Below are 21,769 nucleotides of genomic sequence, written 5' to 3'. Positions count from 1 at the left end.
TTATAGTAGCCTTGAGGTGGTGCTAAAGGTAGCATGGAACTGATCAAATTAACATGAGGCAATAAATTAATTTTAATAACTGATAAACGAGCCTGGAACGTCATTGGAAGAGAAGTCCACCTTTGAAGATTAGTGTCTATGACAAACACCATCTTTTTATAGTTGTTTTCAACCATTGACACAAGGATTGATTAAAAAACACAAGATATTCCATGTTTGAGGCAGAAGGAATGTTACACAAAGACCTGGTCATTGTTAGACCCAAGAACGTAACTCTGTACCCAGAGATATTCCCAAAAGATTCAAAAGTTTTAAGGATATAAGGTATTGATTAAAATTAAAATATCATCAGCATATAGAGAGACATTAAAAACATGTTCACTTCTGGAAGAAACCATGGAAATGTGTACATGTGTGTTTTTTAGTTTACTGAATCTATTTATAATGTGATCAACGCTGGTAAATAAACCAATGGTTCCCACTCAACATCAAGAAATCCAAGATGGCCGCCATCAGTATTACCAATTTAGATATTTTGTCATAACTTTGGTTCTATTTGACATAGAAACATGATCTCAGTGGTTAATTATAGGTTTTCAGGGTCAATGAATTCAATAATATATCTATAAATACTGTAAATTGAGCTCAGAGCAAGATCCAAGATGGCCGCCATCCGTACTGTATTGTGAATTTCCATCTTACATAACTTTGGTTCTGTTAGATGTAGAAATATGATCTTTAGGGTAAAATGTATGTTTTTAGGGACAAAAATTGTCATGAAATATCTTAAAATACTGTAAATTACATCCAGATATTAGATGGACACCACAACACTTTACACATGGAAAAGGTGAAAATATGATTTATTTGCAGCTACAACTGTATATGACAAATATGTATTTTAAAGAGTGAATGATTGTATTTAAATCCCCATCAAAACATGAATTATTTTATCTATTTTCATTTATTTCTCAGGAACATTATATCCATTATGATCCTGGTGCATAAACATTAATCTGATGATGTGTTTATTTTGTACCAACATGTTCAATGATTAAACTCAAACTTTTGATGCAGATATCTGATTAATATTTAAATAAATATAACAAATGTTTCAATTCTTTTCAGAGTTAGAAACATTGATTGAGAATACTAAAACCATCTACAAATGTTCATGCTTTGTTCCAGAAGTGAACATCTTAGTCTAATATTGCTACGTATGTGGAGGGCTAAGGTGAATAAAAAGGTGACCAATCCAAATAAAATGTGTTTAGGCTGTGGATGGATGAATAAATACTGTTGTGACATTTCTCATTGAGTACAACGTTGATCTTTCACACAGTGACATACATTCCTCACAACCAGCAGCTGCTGTTGGTTAGCGTGAAGGTCCAAGCAGGTATTTACAGGTTCAGTGTCCTGCTCAGGTCAATGTGCAGCTCATTTTTCATGTGTTTAGAGGTCAGTCAAAACGTGTAGCACTCCTTTCATAACTACACCGTTCTTGATATATGATATTATTTTTATTTCCATTGTTGTTTCTGACGTGGTTGTGATATATATTTTATATGTTAAAAAACAGATAAAGTCCACCCAGCATTAAAAGGCTTCACAAACATAAACAAAATACTTTCATCTGTTGGATTTCATCGGTTTTAATGTAAGGATGTTCCCACGTATCATGTCTAGAGATAAGTATACATGTAAATAATCAATGTGGTAAAATGGTTATGTTATGCTAAACCAGACAGTTGGCATCCCAGGGGCCACATGTGGCCCTCAGTCAAAGTTTATGTGGCCCTCAAAGCAAATTGTAGTTCAAGAAGTTGGAAGGAATATGAAACCCAACATGATACACAAAATAACTCCCAAAACGCTCAAATCAGCAGCAAAATTCAAAAACACAAAAAAGTATAAAATAACAACCATTTAAACAATCAAAATGACTACAAAAATACACAAAACTACAACACGTTGTTATAGAATAGCTCCAAAGGATAATAGAATGACACAAAATGACAAGAAAATACAGAAAACAACAACAAAAATACAGGAAATGACAGAAAAAATACACAAAATTACAAGAACACAAAAAATAACAAAAAATACACAAAATGACTAAAAACTGACAAAACTTCGAAACCAAAAAGACAAAAAAAAACCCTAAAATTTTCCCTCTGTGTTAATGCTGACATGAATGTTGATCATGTGACCCTTGGATCAAATACAATCACAGTTTTGTGGCCCTCGTTGCGTGCTTACTTTGTGCTAGCTAATGCTGCTAGCTAACGCTGCTAGCTAATGCTGCTAGCTAACGCTGCTAGCTAATGCTGCTAGCTAATGCTGCTAGCTAACGCTGCTAGCTAATGCTGCTAGCTAATGCTGCTAGCTAACGCTGCTAGCTAATACTGCTAGCTAATGCTGCTAGCTAACGCTGCTAGCTAATGCTGCTAGCTAATGCTGCTAGCTAACGCTGCTCGCTAATACTGTTAGCTAACGCTTCTTGATGACATATTCAGTGATTCTTTCTGAAGCGAGAAGGTGAAACTTTGGTTCTATGCAGGTGAAATTATGATTTATTTGCAGCTACAACTGTGTATGACAAAGATGTATTTTGAAGGGTGAATTATTTGATTTGAGGTTTTTCTCCTGAGTGATCTATTTTCATAATATTGTGATTAAAGTCAACCCTGAGAATATAAACCAATGTGACGCAGTAAGAAAAACAGGACGCTGAATAATAGTAGGCTATAGATGTTACGACATAGGATAAAAGCAAAGACGTTTTCTTTTTTAAGGAGTGTCTTTTGTCCTGTGACTGAAAGGTTCATTTTGGACGTTGTGCTCTGAGGAGTGGCTGTAAATCTACCCAAAGGTCAAGACCAACACAAAACAATTCAGCCTTTGTTCAAACCAGCATGAGTTTCCAGCCCCGCTGCTTTGTTACATGGACTGGGAGGAAACATGTGAGTGCAAACCCACGGCCCCCCTCCAGGACGCAGTGTGTACCACGTAGAACCATGTACAGAACACACGCACACACACACACACTTGAATATTCGTCAGCCCAGGACCAAAACAACAAGCTGATGTTTTGTAATGAAGCAACACAGAACCAAGAGTAAAATACCCAGGGACTGACAGGTCACATGGTTTTCATAATGGCCGCCTGTTGCTATTTGTATGTGTTAATGGATAAAAATGTGGCCAACAGTCATGAAGTGCTTTGACAATATTCACATTGGTCCTCATTTATCAACCTTGCGTAAAAACGTGTGTAAATCTGAGTTCACAATGTGTCGTACGACAGGACAAATGTGTGATTTATATAAACATTGGTATCTGACCAATCACAGCGTACAAATGATCAGGTGATGATAAATGTAGAGGCTGAATTCCATCGTCATTAACTCGTTTCAAATCATCATCTTCACATCTGAGGTGGAGCTAAACAAAGATGAGTTTTTAGAACGTGTGAAAACTGGAATTAAAGGATCTCATTTAAACGTTCTGTGGAAGAGGATCAGCTACTGAGCAGGAGACGTCTGCCCCCCTGTGTGCACTGACAACAACTACACAACAGAGATCCTGGAGACACACACAACAAAATATTACATTTAATATAACATTAAAAAAACCCTTTAAAAAGCCTTGACTGTTTATTTTGCCTTCATTCAATTTCACCTATAATTAATCTCATTAAATACTGGAGCGTATTTGCAGAAATTTATGGGATACTTTACATTTTAAAAGCATGAATGCTACACAGCAGCGTCCCCTGGTCTAGTGCTGTGTGTGTGTGTGTGTGTGTGTGTGTACGCACCATTGAACCACTCCTGTAGCATCACTTCAGTTGATAAATGAGGGACAATGTCACAGCAAAAGCAATTATAATTATTACTATTCTGAAGAAAACATATTGCACCTAAAATATTGAAATTGTTTATTTATTTTTTTTTTAAAGGATTTTTTTGGCTCTAGTGGCCTTTATATGACAGTTGCTTGACAGGAAGGGGGTTAGATATGTTAATGAGCTGCTATCCCTTAACTTCAACCAATTCTGTCATAAATTCCCTTATTTACATTTGTTAGAAATATGAAATACCTTTTCTATTTCTAAACTAACATTATGAGAAGGTTTTTATATTAGTAAAGCACATATCGTAAGTGTTTCACACCCAAACACACTCACGTGATGAATATTATGTGAAAATGAATCATATATAGAATCATTTTAATGTGGTGTGTGTCTCTAAGTGTGAAGAGAGAATGAGACATAGACATAGAAAGCTGGGACAGAGCAGTTCTTTCAGTAGATCTATCATCTCCCTGTGGCTGACTGTATGAATGACGCTTTTATCAACTGACAGAGTTTCACATCAACATTTTATGAACTCAACAACCCAACGCTACAACAATCTGGCTGTAATGATGGTGTAATATTAGGACCAAATAGACCAAAAACCCAAACATGTCAAAAAGGTGCATAAACAGAAAAGTCACATGTTCTAACATCAAAGTGAATGAATAATAAGTGAACACTGAGCAAACACACTTTAAACTGTTGTTACATAAAACATTGGCTCTGAGAAAGATTAAGGGCCATAAAAACTCTGCCTGTACGACCACAATAGTTCACTTCTTACTAGGACTGGGCAATATATTAAGATTCTAGATAAATTGAGTTTTCTATTTTGGCGATATTGAAAATCACAATATTGCCTATTGAGAATGAGGAGTTGTCACGGCCTAGAGCCCCTCCCCCCGATCCTCCCCGCCGCCATGTTGGCATAACAGATTGTTTACATGTGTTTTTAGTAGTAGTAGTCGTAGCGGAGGTACTTGCTATTCCGCACTGTTTGACCATGCCTGGAAGTCACTGCTGCGTTAAGAACTGCTCCAATACCTCCCACGATAGCCATGGAAGACGGAGGAACAACGGGATACAGTTTTTTATGTTAATGAAATGGACACAGCATCTAGGAGAGCAAGTGTCTGACCTGACGAGGAGACGTCGGATTGCTTGGTTGGCTACAATTAGAAGAAAGGACCTTACTTTGGATCGCACACCCCCGTGGATGAGAGTGTGTTCTCTGCATTTTCACTGTGGAACGTTCTCTTAAAATGTCTTTATGTAGTTGTCTCTTAAAGCTAGGAAGTGTAGGTTACCTTATGTGATTGTGGACGCTGTAGTGCCTTTGTCTCTGACACACTAAAACACATGTGAAGAAACTTACTTTTGCCAGTAAACACTGTTTTCACCAGCTGGAGGCTTGTAGATGACCAAGTCCTGGACTCAGCCGCAGCAGAAAGTCTCGTAACTTTCCAGTGACTTGTGGCTTTTGAACTCCTGCATTGTGTAGTAACTTACACCAAAAACTAGGTAATTTACGATGTCCATGTCTGTGCACGGAGGTAAAAGGTCCAGGTCTCTGTGCCATTCCGCTGGAGGTAGCTCGTACGGGTCGATGTTGTGAATGTCCACTAGCTTCTCCAAATACCTCTTTTTTGCGCTTGGTATCAGTTTGTCCCTGTAAGGTCCCTTTTCTTTCACCTTCTCTTTTTGCATTGCTTTTCTTCTTTTTCCTTGTCGTATTCCTCTACGTAAATGTGCAAAAAGTAAAGCTCTGGCGAATGCGGGAAATTCTGGGGGCGTCTACCACCATCATGGCTGACGGGCTCAGACCCCCCCCAAAACAACCCAACTCACCATGTGACTCCTCACTCTCAATATCAATATTTTTTATTTTATAGCATATTTTGTATCAAAATAGTTGTTTTAGGAGTCGCTGCTTCTCAGAACATCATGAAAAGCTCAGTGAGATGATTTCTAAGTGCGTTCTAACCCAGATCTTCCTCTAAGCATCCACAATACAGAATTCACTCACATGTGCTGTCCCTTAAGTAGAACACATTGCACAGCTGTTTCCTTCTTATGTGTATTTTTGTTGTATTTTTGTGTCTTTCTGAGTGGTTTTGTGTACTTTTTTGTTGTTCTTGGATTGTTGTTGTCCCATTGTGTCGTTTTTTTCTTAGTGTCCTTTGTATTATTTGTCCTTTTGTGTATTTCTCTGTTAATTTGTGTTTTTGTAGTAATTTTTTGTTTGCTAGTTGCCCATATTTGTGATACACGCACAAGATAGTTTTTTAACCAATCTTAAAGCACTGTGATGTTATCTTAGCCTGTGTGGCTCTGAATGGTTCGTTTTGCTCGGTCGCGGTACATTCTGGCAATCTGCCAAAGGCTTTCAGGAGCAGCAGGGGGCGGGGCTACTAGTTTGATGTAAAGCTGTCGTTACATAGTGACAGCTTTAGCAAATATGACAAAAAGTTGCTTTCATGAGAGCTGCAGACTGCACCTTTAAGTTAGAAGATCTAGAAAACAAAGAAAGGAGAAGGATTAGATAAGTTACTGCTACTTTTTGTTCATGTAAACTGAGATGTGTGAGAATTTGAAGATGCAAAATAGAGTTTTGTTGTTATTTATTGATGTTTATTTTATTTTAAACTGTTTTTACGTTGTCATTTACGTGATTGAAATAAATAAAGTAATCAAATCAAAACTCCATTCTCTCTGACCAGAAGACAAAACACATGCTACATTTCACACAGTCTCAACAATAGTGGACATTTAAAGTGTTGGCAACATATAAATAAAAACTATTCATTAAAGAAGAAAATCCCAGTGGTTTGAGTCTAGACACATTTAGAATAATTATTATTCCAAACGTTTATGTTTATGAGGCACAGTTAAAATGACCTTAAAGAAGCTCACATTAGGTAATTATGATCATGGCTTCATCATGTTAATTAAACAGCATCTCATACAGTGGTGTGTGTGTGTGTGTGTGTGATCATTTATTGAAGTGTGTAGTTTGACTAAAAACAGGATGATGTGAGTAAACATCTTATACAATCAATCCACAGGAGAATCCTATTGTTCTGAATGTTTTTATATCATCCTGTTAAACAAACATTAAAAGAGATTCACACAGGATTATAAACAGGAAGCAGGTTCACACAGTGGAGGGAAGCTGAGGTTTATAAAAATAAAGTTTCCCACAGCATCCAGTGTTTGTTGGTTTAACAGAACAGATGAACTGCTGCATGTTTACAGGAGATAAGAAGAGTTATGAAGGTACCAGTGGCGACTGAGAATGAGAAACTAAAATTATCATCACAGTAAAAAAAAATATATTTTAAAAATAAAAGGAGCAGAATTATGATAAAAATATTAATAGGAGTAGAGAATCTTAATCCCATATAGTCAGATATGATGAATGTATCCATTCATTATTACCATCACTGTTCTTTATGTACACACAGTGTTACTGAGTCACTGTTCATCAGCTTCAATGTTTGTTACTGAGGTGTTTATTTATTCTCACATTCAGTATCAAATATAGACCCAGCCCATATATAGCCTCAAATTAGCATTAGCTTGTTGTTAGCTTGACACAAGTCAGAAAGTCAGTGTAAAATAAAACTAAGTGTATTAATTTCACCTTCTCGCTTCAGAAAGAATCACTGAATATGTCATCAAGAAGCGTTAGCTAGCAGCGTTAGCTAGCAGCATTAGCTAGCACAAAGTAAGCACGAGGGCCACAAAACTGTGATTGTATTTGATCCAAGGGTCACATGATCAACATTCATGTCAGCATTAACACAGAGGGAAAATTTTAGGGTTTTTTTTTTGTCTTTTTGGTTTCGAAGTTTTGTCAGTTTTTAGTCATTTTGTGTATTTTTTGTTATTTTTTGTGTTCTTGTAATTTTGTGTATTTTTTCTGTCATTTCCTGTATTTTTGTTGTTGTTTTCTGTATTTTCTTGTCATTTTGTGTCATTCTATTATCCTTTGGAGCTATTCTATAACAACGTGTTGTAGTTTTGTGTATTTTTGTAGTCATTTTGATTGTTTAAATGGTTGTTATTTTATACTTTTTTGTGTTTTTGAATTTTGCTGCTGATTTGAGCGTTTTGGGAGTTATTTTGTGTATCATGTTGGGTTTCATATTCCTTCCAACTTCTTGAACTACAATTTGCTTTGAGGGCCACATAAACTTTGACTGAGGGCCACATGTGGCCCCTGGGATGCCAACTGTCTGGTTTAGCATAACATAACCATTTTACCACATTGATTATTTACATGTATACTTATCTCTAGACATGATACGTGGGAACATCCTTACATTAAAACCGATGAAATCCAACAGATGAAAGTATTTTGTTTATGTTTGTGAAGCCTTTTAATGCTGGGTGGACTTTATCTGTTTTTTAACATATAAAATATATATCACAACCACGTCAGAAACAACAATGGAAATAAAAATAATATCATATATCAAGAACGGTGTAGTTATGAAAGGAGTGCTGCACGTTTTGACTGACCTCTAAACACATGAAAAATGAGCTGCACATTGACCTGAGCAGGACACTGAACCTGTAAATACCTGCTTGGACCTTCACGCTAACCAACAGCAGCTGCTGGTTGTGAGGAATGTATGTCACTGTGTGAAAGATCAACGTTGTACTCAATGAGAAATGTCACAACAGTATTTATTCATCCATCCACAGCCTAAACACATTTTATTTGGATTGGTCACCTTTTTATTCACCTTAGCCCTCCACATACGTAGCAATATTAGACTAAGATGTTCACTTCTGGAACAAAGCATGAACATTTGTAGATGGTTTTAGTATTCTCAATCAATGTTTCTAACTCTGAAAAGAATTGAAACATTTGTTATATTTATTTAAATATTAATCAGATATCTACATCCAAAGTTTGAGTTTAATCATTGAACATGTTGGTACAAAATAAACACATCATCAGATTAATGTTTATGCACCAGGATCATAATGGATATAATGTTCCTGAGAAATAAATGACAATAGATAAAATAATTCATGTTTTGATGAGGATTTAAATACAATCATTCACTCTTTAAAATACATATTTGTCATATACAGTTGTAGCTGCAAATAAATCATATTTTCACCTTTTCCATGTGTAAAGTGTTGTGGTGCCCATCTAATATCTGGATGTAATTTACAGTATTTTAAGATATTTCATGACAATTTTTGTCCCTTAAAACATACATTTTACCCTAAAGATCATATTTCTACGTCTAACAGAACCAAAGTTATGTAAGATGGAAATTCACAATACAGTACGGATGGCGGCCATCTTGGATCTTGCTCTGAGCTCAATTTACAGTATTTATAGATATATTATTGAATTCATTGACCCTGAAAACCTATAATTAACCACTGAGATCATGTTTCTATGTCAAATAGAACCAAAGTTATGACAAAATATCTAAATTGGTAATACTGATGGCGGCCATCTTGGATTTCTTGATGTTGAGTGGGAACCATTGGTTTATTTACCAGCGTTGATCACATTATAAATAGATTCAGTAAACTAAAAAACACACATGTACACATTTCCATGGTTTCTTCCAGAAGTGAACATGTTTTAACATATAAGACAGGTTTAATATTTTATTTAGGTATTTAATAGTTGGGGCTACCGTATTTATGATGATGGACTTTACGTGTAAGAGTAGAAGCAGCAATAAGTGAGTCATTAATTAAAAATAATTCATCAAACAAAGTTCAGTTTGTAATTATGCAAAGTGTAAAAAAAGTTAATGTTGAAAAATAAAATGGTTTAGTTTTGTCTTTTTAAAGCATGTGTTTGTATATCTGAGCTGTAGTAAAACCATCTCCTCCTTATAATAAAGCCTCAGGACGTCTGGTCTCCTTCGTGTTAGGAACAGATTAGTGTTAAAAACATCAACCAATAATTCATAGTTTTCCTTCATGCATTCTTTCATAAACACATCAGGTAAGTTTTTCTCTATTAAAGTTGAAGGTTTATGACGACAAAGAAAATACCAAAGATAATGTGTTGCAGACGGTGGAACCATGTGATGACATCAGTGTGGATCCAGCACATGTTGGCCAATGATGTCCAGTGGTCTGACACATTTCTACATGCACTCTCTGAAGTCAAAATCTATTTTTAGAAGTATCCGACTTTCTTTGTGAACTTTATAGAAAGTTCATGCAGCTTCCCTGAAATTCCTGGTTCTTTATGGAGTTGTTGAAGTGTTTTAAAGACAAATGTTTGCTTTACAGACGGTAGTGAACGGGCTGGGCTTTGCGTCTAATAAAAAAGTTTCTAAAATCTTGACTCGGACACTTTATTTCCAGCTGAATATTAACTAGAATGTGGACTGAATGTATCCAGTTATTATTGTGTACTGAGTTGCTTAACAATGTGCTTTAGTTTTAATAAACACTCACAATGTGGTTCCATTTGAGTGTCAGAGTGTTAATGAGAACCTCTCTTTCCTGTGTTTTCATGTGAACACAGAGGTCATAATCATTGCCAGGATGACTCAGCAGATATTACACAACTACACATCAAACAAAACAACAAAGAGCAGAACCTTTGCCAGCCTTACAGAGAGATAAAAGTCTCATTTCTATAGATTCATACTGTGATAAATAGTATTAGTGTAAACCCCTGTGATGATGCCCTACCATGGAATGGCCCACGATGAAGACGGGGAGGTCGGGGTGACGGGACTTCATCATGTCCACGTGCTGCAGGACGTCTCGAATGTAAACCTGAAAGTCTTTGACGTTCATCCGCTCTCCTTCACTCTGACCGTGTCCGACTGTAGAATAAGACACACACCATCAATTACAGTCATTACATTACAATTACGTCATCAATTATCCATGTTCAATTATAACTCAATTACCATTACGGTGACCGGCATTTTTCCCAATTACCATAAAAATGACAATTATCATTCTCCCCCTGTAAGTCAATTACAATTACGTTCTCAATTACTAAAGTTCAATTACAATTAATCACAATTATGGACCATAATAAATAATCCTTATTAAACGTAACCTTCTTGTTGTGTTAGCTTTCTGTTAGCATCTCTAATGCCATGTCTATAATCAGCTGTAAAACACACTAATAAATATTATCTATCATCTAATTAGTTTCTCATCTATTGATTACCTTGTTAGGCTCCCTAATCAATGAACACATTGGTATTAATATTTATGATGTGGACCTCTTTTGTGATTATTTTTTTTTACTATTATTAACTACATATGTGCAAGCCATAGAACTGTAAATATGATTCCCCAGTTTTTTGTTTCATTGAAATGTAATTGACAGTTTATAATTCTGAATTTGCATGCCAATTACAATTACAATGATAAAGAACAATTAGGTGAGGAACATTTAGACATTAGTATGTATTTTTCTCCTCTGACTCTTTTTTGGCAGCGTTGTAAAGGTGAGGCTAGGTTGCCACGGCAACCAGCTCACACCTTCAAACCCTCGCTGTGGAATTAAAAAAATGTCTGTATTTCTAAACATGTGTTAGTACACGCCCCCCCCCCCCCCCCCCCCCCAAGGAGCTCTGCAGTGTGAAGGTCAATATACATTATTAATACTGGGATAATAGAACAATGAAAAGTTCAGATCAATAAACCTTCACGTCAGATCAATGACCTGTAACACCACTACTACTAGCTAATTACATAAAAGTCTGTTCATTTATCACATTCCATATAAATGTTTTATCAGAATCAGCTTTATTGACCAGGTACAGTTTAGAACAATACGAGGAATTTGACTTGGTAGTTGCAGCGAAACAATAAACATCGACACAAGTATTAATATCTATAAGATTTTAAAAGGCTTAACACATTGTAAACAAATAAACCATTGTATTCAGCACTGAATCATTGATAAGGGGAATCAGTTCCTTTTATTGGGACTAGATCAGTTATTTTATTGTCTTAAACAATCTATTTATATGGAGATTGTAAATCTATGCTTCAATGAAAAAAAGTGTTATTTTTTTAACTTATTGCTGGAATCATTTGTCTTGATTAAACAATAATACTTTTTACAAACAGTAATCAATAATTTTAGAAAATAAATATAGAAGTAAAAACAGAACAAATGCAATAACCAAATATAATTCAGAATCTAAATCAGATAATTGGTGACATCTTAAATAAATAATCAGAATAACATTTTTTGCTCAAAGTGGTTACATATAAATATGTTTTATTCTACTACATTAGCAAACAGAACGTTTTTAAAATCACTATTAAACTGTTGTACAAGCTAAAGTAGCTAAAGTTGCTAATAGTAATTACATATATTAATAATGACATATACACAAAGTTCTGCAGCTTTCAATAATCTGTGGTTTTCAAAAAGCTTATATATGTTTAGATCTGCAGATGTTTATTAATTCATCAAATTACTTCTTCCTCAGTTCTTTAACTCTTGATTTAGAACTGAAATCTAATGACCTAAATTATTCTTAATTGCAATATTTTGACCATAAATTAATTTCTCGTGTGTTTCTATTTTAAAGCCAGATCTGCAGCACAAAAAAATCTCCATAAAATCTCTAAACTATGGAATTAATTTATCAGTAAAGACGATGATGGCTGAATAAATACATATTTTCTGTAGAAAATATGATGCAACATTGTAGCATGACAACGTTTTATTACTATTTCAATATTTACTTCAAACGATTGTACAAACGATAAACATGTTACATTAATAATTAATACTAAAGGTGGAACAAACAACAAAAAAACATCACAAGACATATCATCGATTGTATGAGTGGAATCGTTTGAAAAGGTTATACATATAGTTATACAAAGGTTATATATACACAAATATGTGTATATATATATAAAAACAAACAAATGAAAAGGTTATACATATAGTTATACAAAGGTTACATATACACAAATATGTGTATATATATATAAAAACAAACAAATGAAAAGGTTATACATATAGTTATACAAAGGTTATATATACACAAATATGTGTATATATATATAAAAACAAACAAATGAAAAGGTTATACATATAGTTATACAAAGGTTACATATACACAAATATGTGTATATATATATAAAAACAAACAAATGAAAAGGTTATACATATAGTTATACAAAGGTTATATATACACAAATATGTATATATATATATATAAACAAATAAATGAAAAGGTTATACATACAGTATGTAATTATGTCTAGAGTTAGTGAAATAACAGAATTCTTTTGTCTTCTTTTCTTTTTAAAAATGTATGTTTTTAATGAACCTATTATTGTGAAAGGAATGTATCCTCCCACGCCTAATTAATTAATTAATTAATTCCTCTTTGTATTTGTTCACTTTTATTAAACATTTAGCTCCTAAATATAGTTGATTTTATCAGAAAAGTCCGAGACCAACTTTTGCATCTAAGAGTGAATAAAAATATCTGAAAACAGTGAGTAACAGATAAAAAGACAGAAAATGTAACAAATAGAGGGAAAGCAAGAGATTGTGTGTGTGTGTGTGTAGGTGTGTGTGTGTGTAGGTGTGTGTGTGTGTGTGTAGGTGTGTGTGTGTAGGTGTGCGTGTGTGTGTGTGTGTAGGTGTGTGTGTGTGTGTGTAGGTGTGTGTGTGTGTGTGTAGGTGTGCGTGTGTGTGTGTGTGTGTGTGTGTGTGTAGGTGTGTGTGTGTGTGTGTGTAGGTGTGTGTAGGTGTGTGTGTGTGTGTGTGTGTAGGTGTGTGTGTAGGTGTGTGTGTGTGTGTAGGTGTGTGCGTGTGTGTGTGTGTGTGTGTGTGTGTGTGTGCTCCCTCAGTCAGCTCTGTGTTTGTGGTAAATTCCACGTCTGTAAATATTTTCTCAACTCAACTGCTGAGTTTTCACATCATGTCCTGTTTTCCACCTGAGGAGGCGTTTACTGAGGCTCAGTCACTTCAGTTCACACGTGTTTTTATTATTATTATTATTATTATTATTATTATTACAGGGCCTGAAGGTGCCACGTTTCACATACTCACACATTTTATTTATCGCTTTGTTATTTTTAAGTGTTTGTATTTTTAAATGTTTGCCTAAAGCTAATTAGTAATGGTTCATATTTACAGTGTTCACCATATAAATATTCAAGATATATCAAGTTTTCTATTTTAGCGATATAGAAAATGACATATATAGAGGTATATCTGTATTTTTTTAACTTGTTTTTATTTATACAGTCACATCATAAAATAATTTAATATTATTCATAAAGTACAGTCAAACACTGCCCCCCTTTACAATTTTAACATATTTCTCAGAACAAAATGAAAAGCTTAGTTTGATGGATCTAAAAAAGACACACTACAGAACTCACTCACACGTGCTGTCCCTTAGAGGAGAAAAAGCCAAAAGTGTTGCATATTAATCAGCTGTTTATTAATAAATGAATTGTCTGTCTGATCAGACTTACTGAGGTAAAAATATGGATATTGATATCGTATATCAGCCCTAGGTAGGACCAGGGTGTTTGTACAGACCTTTAAAACAAACCATATGCAGATGTATTTCATGTCTGGGTGTGTGACCTAAAGTTATTGACCCTAAATATTAGTAAAGCCCGTGTTCTTACACTTTAGAAACAAGTCCATTATTAGCGATAGGCTAATAATATTATTATTACTGAAGCTAATATTACAGACATGCAATGATGAAGTCACACCTGTGGAATAGAACAGAACCCATCTGTACTCACACAGTGAATGTCTATTTAAAACATCTGGACCAGTGTCCTCAAACACTTTATCACTGCTATTAATCATTTCAGGTACTGTAATCTATTTATGATACTGTACATTAACGGGCACAGAAAGTAGTTCAGATTGTGAATATCTGGAAACCTTTTTTTTTAGCTTTCCTAGACACTCGTGGTTGTTTGCCTTCACCTTGAAATATTAATATTTGCAGATATGAACTATCTTGGTAATTGACATTACTGTAATTACACAGCACTAGGTTTTCAAAACTAACATTTTTCCCCTAAATGTTACACTTCTTCAGCACCCATTGTAAATAAATAAGAAAAAGTGTCAGTTATAAACAATTTCTACATTAGTACATGTGTATCCCATACTGTAGGATCAATAACTGATCTATGCTCTTAACAGGAAACCAAAGGTGTGAAGATTGAAGCTGTAACGTTTCTACGTCCACCATGTCTCATCAAGATACGCCAAAAACATGTTCACTTCTGGAAGAAAGCATGAACATGTGTACATGGGGGTTTCTTAGTTTACTGAATCTATTTATAATGTGATCAACGCTGGCATAAAACCAATGGTTCCCACTCAAAATAAAAAAATCCAAGATGGCCACCATCAGTATTACCAATTTGGATATTTTGTCATAACTTTGGTTCTATTTGACATAGAAACATGTTCTCAGTGGTTAATTATAGGTTTTCAGGGTCAATGAATTCAATAATATATCTTAAAATATGCTCAGAGCAAGATCCAAGATGGCCACCATCTGTATTGTAACTTTGGTTCTGTTAGACGAAGAAACATTTTGGGGACAAAATACTGTAAATTAAATCCAGAGCCAGATATAATGACAAAGATGTATTTTAAAGGACAGGAAAAGTTGTGTGTGTTTCTGTACATTGTTCAGCTAATAATAAAATAGTATTATTGGATTATTTAGTATTAAATCTTCAAGTTCTGTGTCTCAGAAACACATGAACTCTCTTTAGATATATTAGTTACTAAAAACATTCCATCTGATTAGACTAAACCTACATCTACCAGTTCTAATCAGTCTTTTAGTTTTACTGAAACCTTCAATAGAGCCAGATGTTCCATTAACATCTGGCAAAGCAAATGTGTTTGTGATGTTTGTCCTGACAGAATGAATACTTTAGTGTGTGCCAGACATTCATGAAACGATGAAGAGAAAGATAAATGTCAGTCGTGTAAATGTTTGTAAGTTCATCCACTAAGTGTCAGGAACAGTTCTAACAGTGTAGAACTCTCTGTCCTGATGTCAATGGTTCCACGTCATTGTTCTCACGGTCTAAGGTTGTGTGATCCTATTCAAGCTAGTCTGAAAAGGCTACGCTTTGTTGATCATCTGGTATCAAAGGAACACACAATAAGAACAAGTCCAGATATGACATATTTGTTCTATTTCTAGAAGTGTTGGTCATTAAATGTAACTGGTCTGCATTCCATTCCCATACGGACAGAAACACACACACATGGTTCCTGATTACGCAATTCACATTCACAAGTCTGATGGAATCATAGAAGTTGAGGACGTTTGTATTAATCTGAAATAATGTTGAATTAATTAAACACAAGAAAAGCAGTGGTGGCTTTCAATCATATGGTCAGTGGTTCTAATCCAGGCTGGTCCATCACTGAGGGATATTAATCAAGTCCCTTAACTCTAACTGCTGGTGTTGTACGTCACTTTGGATAAAAGCATTAGCTAAGTGAAATTATAATTTTCTAAATACATTATTTGCTTTAGCAAAACACCAAACCATGTTTAATCTTAAAAAGATCAACTGACCCAAAAGTGTTATTTAGATAAAACCTATAATAATGTGTGAGTGACTGTAAAGAGTTCCCTGCAGCTGATGACAGCAGCTAAAGAGCAGAGCGGAGCTCACAGAGGAATTTATTTACTAAACATGAACTTTTTCTTCTGAGAGATGATACGATACCTCAACATCAAACTCTATCATTTACCATCTGACTCTGGCTCTGAGGTAATCATCTACTGCTTTTTTATTTGCTGGCTCAACTGGAAAGCTAAGTAGCAAGCTAACTAGCTACAAGTAGCAAGCTAACTAGCTACAAGTAGCAAGCTAACTAGCAGAAGAATGGCTCTTTCCACCACAGAATACAGCAGTCTTCTCCAAAAGATTACTGAACTGGACACTACAGTGCGAGGAATACAAGTAAACATTGAGGTTAATGGACACTGTGGATATGATAATGATACGACAGTGGATAAAGCTAACTCGCTACCAGCCCGTGCTAACAAAGCTATCAGACCTAGGGAGGATCCTGTTCCCGTTGATAAGCCAACAGGTGTGAGTCCTCCCTGGAATACTCTGGGAGCTAAGCCTAAGAAAAAGTCATATCCACTTCAAAGGCTAACGGGCCGAGCAAAGCGCCCTGATATCAATAATGAGACGGACTGGCCTGCACTCCCTTCTCAGACTGCAGCCTCAACATCAACTCCTTTGTCTGCTCAGGCACCAAAGTGGACATCTGCTAAAGGCAGGAGTATCACCAAGTCACAAACCCAGTTTCATGTAGAACTGGGTAATCGATTCGTTCCACTGCTGAATGACCTAGGATCTGCTCTAATGAGGTCAACACACAACCTTCTGGAACTGTGAAGACTGAAAGTGCTTCAGGAAAACAAAAGCGACATGGTAGGCCAAAGCAACAACCTCACACACTGATAGTGGGAGACGTTTCTGTTAAAGATGCTCAGAAGATGTTTAGCAGCAACGTGAAAGTGATCTGTTTACCTAATGACACAGTATCAGACCTGGCTGACAAAATCTTGCATATCGTTGAGGATTACCCACATTTGAAAAATGTTGTGATTCATTTTGGGTTAAATGATTTAGCCAAGGAGGAGTCTGAGGTGTTAAAGCAGGATTTCACCCATCTGCTAAAAACTGTGAGCTGTATACAGCCTAAAGTGTTCATCAGTGGCCAGATACCTCCAGTCCGCAAAGGAGATCTGAAATTCTCAAGGATTTACTCTTTGAATAAATATTTGTCTTCAGCTTGTGCTGCTCTTTCACTAAATTTTATAGAAAATGTTCCTATTTTTTGGGAACGTGGTCATCTTTTTAGAGCAGATGGACTGTGTCTAAACAAGACTGGAGTAAAACTCTTCACATCCAACTTGTTTTACTTCACCAGTCACACTGCTATCAGTTCTGATAAAGACAGAGGACAACATGTACCATCAGAGAACAAAACAACAAGGAAAGAACATGGAGTCAATGAGCTTCCAGCAAGAAATCAAAATCACCAAAATGAAGAGGTCAACCCAACCCCCACATCTCAGGACCCACCTGCTTCACCCCAAAATTCACCTACTTCCACCTCATCCAGCTTCTCTCCTACCCCTGCCTTCTTGGATTTATCTGCCCAGATGAACGAGCAGGTTCTGGCTGGTACAAGACTGACACCCCACCCTTTACCCCACCATGGTCCCATCTTATCTCCTCTAAAGAACCAATCAGCACCACCCATCCCTCCTCAGTGATACCAGGCCCTGGATCACTCTTCTCCTCAGGCCAGATGTGTTCATCTTAGAGCGACACAGGTCTGATGTGTGCTGGGTCTAGACTGCAATAGCTCTATTTTTAGGAACAACCAGAAAAAGTCAGGGCCTTATGGAGTTAATGCAGCTTCTTTAATTCCTGTGGTGACAGGTAACACAGGTAAAATTGTGAAATTAAAGAAAAACAAAAAGCTTTATAGAGATAAAAATGTGACTCCTATAACATGTCATCCAAAAAGTCCACCAGTGTCTCCAGTAAAGTCTTTAAAATTAGCTCTTCTTAATGTTAGATCTCTTGTTAACAAGTCACTACTAATTAATGATATTATTTTAACACATCACTTGGACTTTTTATTTCTTAATGAAACATGGTTGAATGATGGTATCAGTAATACTATTCTCAATGAAAGTTCACCACAAGACTTTATTTATTTTAATAAGTGTCGTACTTACAGGAAAGGTGGTGGAGTTGCTGACATTTTTAAATCAATATTTCAGTGCAAAGAAATAACGTTTGGTGATTTTATCTCCTTTGAATATATGTCATTCTTACTGAAGGGTGATTCAAGAGTTCTGTTTTTAGTCGTTTATAGACCCCCAAAATATTCTGGAGAATTCATGGATGAGTTTGCTGAACTGCTGTCAGTTGTATGCACTGAATACAACTTTTTAATAATAACAGGTGACTTAAATATTCATGTAGACAATAACATGGACAATACTGCCAAAGAACTGTATGTTTTAATGGATACTTTTGGTCTTACACAACATGTGACTGGTCCGACACACACTCAAGGTCACACTTTGGATCTGGTTATCTCTAAAGGTGTTGATATCTCTGCTGTTGATGTAAGAGACTTAGCTCTATCTGATCATTTCTGTGTCTTTTTTGACCTAGAGACTGTAACATCTGTTCCCCCTAGTTATGTGTGTTTAAAGAAAAGGTACATAAATGAGAACACAAAACTAAGAGAAAACCAAACACACAGAAAACACCTTGGAGGAGGACTGAGATAATGCAGAATTTGAAATCTGACTGTAGAAGAGCTGAGCGTAAATGGAGATCAACAAAATAAGTCTGCGTAAATTCAATGATGGCTTGTTCAAAGCAAGGCAGCAATACTTTTCTGAAATTATTGCCAAAAATATCAACAACTCTCGCACGTTGTTTTCTGTAATTGAAAAGCTCACAACCCCCAAGATCAGATATCCCCTGAATTACTGTCAGCTGGAAAATGCATTGAATTTTCTGTATATTTCAACGAAAAAATACAATCAATAAGGTCAAACATCAGAACAAACCAGCAAAATCACAAAAAGCTTGAACAGCTTCAACCACTGAGGGAGGAGTCAACTACAATGCTAGAGTTTATTACAGTGAACCCAAAAACAATAGAGGAGACTGTTCAGCAGCTGAATCCATCAACGTGTTGCCTTGACACAAAACCCTCAAACTTCTTTAAAACTGTTGTAAAGTCATTTATCACTGATTAGTATCAGATAATTAACTGATCATTCCAATCAGGCACCGTACCAAAATCCCTGAAAGTAGCTGCTGTTAAACCTCTGTTAAAAAGAGAACACTGGATGCCTCTATACTGGCTAACTATAGACCAATCAGAACCTTCCATTCATGGCCAAGATCATTGAGAAGGTGGTCTTCAACCAACTGAGTCAATTCTTAACATTCAACAAATTTCAGTCAGAGTTTGGTTCTCATCACAGCACAGAAACTGATCTGATCAAAGTGATCAATGACATAAGGTTGAACACTGATTCAGGAAAAGTATCTGTTCTCATTCTGTTGGATCTAAGTCTACATTTGACACTGTAGATCATACAAGTTTGTTGCACAGATTGTAAACATGGGTTGGACTAAATGTTAAAGTAATGGTTTAAGTTCTACTTGGAGGTAGGGCTGGGCGATATGGCCTTTTATAAATACCGCAATATTTTTAGGCCATGTCACGATACACGATATATATCTCGATATTTTGCATTACCCTTGAATTAACACTTTGATGCACAAAATCACACCAGTATGATGATTCTATATGTCTACATTAAAACATTCTTGATCATACTGCATTAATATATGCCAATTTTAAACTTTCATGCAAAAAAGGGGTTATCACAACTAAGTCAAAGTTGACATAACTGTATTTATTAAACAGTGAGTGGCTCAAACATAAAATTGTCAACAGAAAGTGCACGTTCTGTGCAAAATTGTCACAGAGACATTTCAAAACAAGACATTAGTGCAGGATGCAACTCACATGGCATTTCAAAACACAAAATTAAAGTGCACTTTTTGTACATAATGCCACTAAGATATTTAAAAAAAAAAAAAAAAAAGTCCGCGAGTTTAACGGTATGGTCATTTTCAACACCGCACAGACTACAAGCTGCGATATATCGAGTATATTCGATATATCGCCCAGCCCTACTTGGAGGATCAAAGTTATTTTGTAAACATTGTAAACTTTGAATCTGACAGATTACCAATGTCCTGTGGGGTTCCTCAGGGATCTGTTCTTGGACCTCTTCTGTTTAGCCTTTATATGCTTCCTTTAGGACACATTTTACAGAACTGTAAGGTTGATTATCAGAGCTATGCAGATGACACACAACTATATCTATCACTAAACCCAGATGACTATGGTCCCATTGAGGTGTTGTGTGACTGCTTAGAAAAAGTAAACTGCTGGATGAGTGAAAACTTCCTTCAACTAAACCATGACAAGATGGAGGTGATTGTCTTTGGTAACAATGAAAAGAGGACTGCTGTCAGCAAGTATCTGAGTCTGGATCTTTAGAAGATAAAGACCAAGTCAAAAACCTTGGTGTTCTGATTGACTCAGATCTGACATTCAGCATCAGATCAAATCTATCACAAAAACATCTTCTACCACCTAAAGAACATCTCCAGAGTGAAAGGTTTAATGACTCAGAAAGATCAGGAGAAACTGGTCCATGCTTTTATCTCCAGCAGACTGGACTATTGTAATGGTCTTCATCAAACATCTACAGCTGGTTCAGAACGCTGCAGCTCAGGTCTGAACCAGAACAAAGAGGTCAGAACACATTACACTGGATCCCAGTCAGCCTCAGAGGAGACTGTAAAGTTCTGCTGCTGGTTATAAATGTGTGAATGGGTTTGGTCCAGAATACATCAGTGAGATGTTAGTCAGGTATGAACCCAGCAGGTCTCTGAGATCTATGGACACAGGTCAGATAGTGGAGCCCAGAGCTCATAGTAACCATGGTGATGCTGTGTTTAGTTGTTATGCTGCAAAGAAGTGGAACAAACTGCAGCAGAGCTGAAGTCAGCATCACATGTGAACATTTTTAAATCAAAGTTAAAGGAACTTTTTTCTCTACTGTATATGATTGATAGAGATTTATGGTCATGTTGATGATGTCATGTGTTTGTTGATGATTTTAATTGATTTTAAATGTTCTTATTGATTTTAAACAGTTGAATGTTTTATCATGTAAAGCACATCGAGTTGCCTTGTGTATGAAATGCACTATATTAATAAACTTGCCTTGCCTTCTGTAGACATCTATTTAATATATAGTGTCTTAT

General features: G+C 35.7%; 1 protein-coding gene across 2 annotated transcripts in view; it reads right to left on the bottom strand.

Moving 5' to 3' along the window:
- mgll (monoglyceride lipase) overlaps positions 1 to 21,769 on the bottom strand; it is a 50,577-nt gene that overhangs the window by 7,131 nt on the left and 21,677 nt on the right. For both annotated transcript variants that reach the window (XM_028452681.1, XM_028452680.1), the window contains one exon: positions 10,550 to 10,686. In XM_028452681.1, coding sequence (XP_028308482.1) covers positions 10,550 to 10,686 — 137 coding nt within the window. The remainder of the gene's footprint in view (positions 1 to 10,549; positions 10,687 to 21,769) is intronic.

The sequence above is a fragment of the Gouania willdenowi genome, chromosome 7, assembly GCF_900634775.1.
Source record: "Gouania willdenowi chromosome 7, fGouWil2.1, whole genome shotgun sequence".
NCBI classification, from domain to species: domain Eukaryota; kingdom Metazoa; phylum Chordata; class Actinopteri; order Blenniiformes; family Gobiesocidae; genus Gouania; species Gouania willdenowi.
Note: the sequence above shows the minus strand (reverse complement) of the source record. Positions and strands in the feature narration are given on the sequence as shown.